The sequence below is a fragment of the Sinocyclocheilus rhinocerous genome, unplaced genomic scaffold (genome assembly GCF_001515625.1).
Source record: "Sinocyclocheilus rhinocerous isolate Xijiao unplaced genomic scaffold, SAMN03320098_v1.1 scaffold1174, whole genome shotgun sequence".
NCBI classification, from domain to species: domain Eukaryota; kingdom Metazoa; phylum Chordata; class Actinopteri; order Cypriniformes; family Cyprinidae; genus Sinocyclocheilus; species Sinocyclocheilus rhinocerous.
In genome coordinates, this window is record NW_015654557.1 from 69,392 (window position 1) to 71,023 (window position 1,632).

A 1,632-nucleotide genomic window follows, 5' to 3' on the forward strand; every position below is an offset into this window, starting at 1 on the left:
ATATATATATATATATATATATATATTAATAAAAAATTGCAAAAAAACATGACAAAATTTCCTAAACTTTCATTAAATTTAAATTGAATTCATAACTGATAACAAAAACTATTAAGAAATAAATTTCAGGCGATATACAATCATATGTCACACAATGAATGTCAGTTTTCCGTTTGTCACTGTAAATTAAATGACGTTATTTTTTTAATTAAAAAAATGATACATTTACCAGTATTTTACTGAAAAAATTACAGTACATGAAATGTAAGGATCAATCTATTACAGTATAGTTTTCCCTCAGGTATAGTAAGAACACTTTTTAGTCTTGTACAGTACAGACGATGCACATGAAGAAGCTTTAAACATAAAGGAGATCATGAATATCACTCTTTTTTATCCTGCATTAAATCAAAGAGTCAGACTCTAGCGTGTACGTTCATTAATCATTGCCCAGCTTCTCTAGGGATTGTTAGATGTTGAATTAGTCGTCTAGGTAGTCGTCATGTGATGCAGAGTGAACTGTGCTTGATAGAGCTCAAATCCAAAGGCAGCTGACTCATTCTGCTCAAGGACGTGTGCGTTTACATGATTAACAATATGAGGATTCGTGCTTCGATACAGAGTGATGAGACGGAGGGAGGGATGTGTTTGATGCATGATTGTGATGCTTTCGCTCTGTTCTCTTCACAGCGCCTCCTACTGTCCAGATCGTGCACTCGGGTCATGCGTGTAACGTGGAGGAGGAGCGTTACTCTGAGAGGGTTTACACCATCCGAGAGGGAGAGACGCTCGAGCTCACCTGCCTGGTCACCGGACATCCACGACCACAGGTGAGAGTGAGAGAGATGACCACCACCTGTCAATCACTGCCTCAACATCCAATAGCAACCCAGGCTCATTCGAAATATGTGCCTCTAAATACATTTCTGCAGCACCGTTATTACGTACCTCACAGCACGTTTCGCTGCAGGTTCAAAGTGAAACGCCCAGTGAGTGGCGCTAGAACGCAGGTTCAATACGTGACCCTGACACGTATTTGTTACGTTGATATAGGAACGTATTGCTGTGTTTGTATTACGTTGCTTCAGGTACATATTGCGGTGGTTCATAATTCAAATATTCGAGTAGTGTCGCTAAAAGTTAATGCTCTATCATATTGGACATATCCCCTACACCAAACCCAACCCTAAACCTACGCGATAGTGTTAACAAATGCAAAAGTGATATAAAAATGCATTTGTTGATGCAGCCGTGCTATTTTAACTTCCTTTTGCAGATTTGAGCCGTTTTGTCGAACCGTGGTTTCGAACCGGAACTCTTCACCATCTAAGTGAAACGCCGTATCGCGTGAGCTACCGAGCAAACCTATTGAATTAGAAAACTCATGCATATGAAGCTGGATATGTGTCGACAACGTTCAAATGCATCGGTTTTCAAATCTCAAAACATTGTTTTGAATTCATAACATAATATTCTTCAAGCAATTATGCTCAAATTAGGCTTTATTAATCAAAACTGTGGACCTGTAAATCATACTTTGTGTGAAAAGGAATAAAAGTTGTGGGAGTTTTACTGCCTCTAGTGTTCATTTCTTTTGGAAACTGCAGTGATATGTACTTATTGGTACGTATT

At 38.5% G+C, this 1,632-nt stretch overlaps 1 protein-coding gene across 1 annotated transcript in view; it reads left to right on the forward strand.

The window, feature by feature from the left end:
• LOC107717640 (MAM domain-containing glycosylphosphatidylinositol anchor protein 2-like) overlaps positions 1–1,632 on the forward strand; it is a 165,270-nt gene that overhangs the window by 43,718 nt on the left and 119,920 nt on the right. Inside the window, exon 2 of the mRNA XM_016524452.1 lies at positions 691–830. Coding sequence (XP_016379938.1) covers positions 691–830 — 140 coding nt within the window. The remainder of the gene's footprint in view (positions 1–690; positions 831–1,632) is intronic.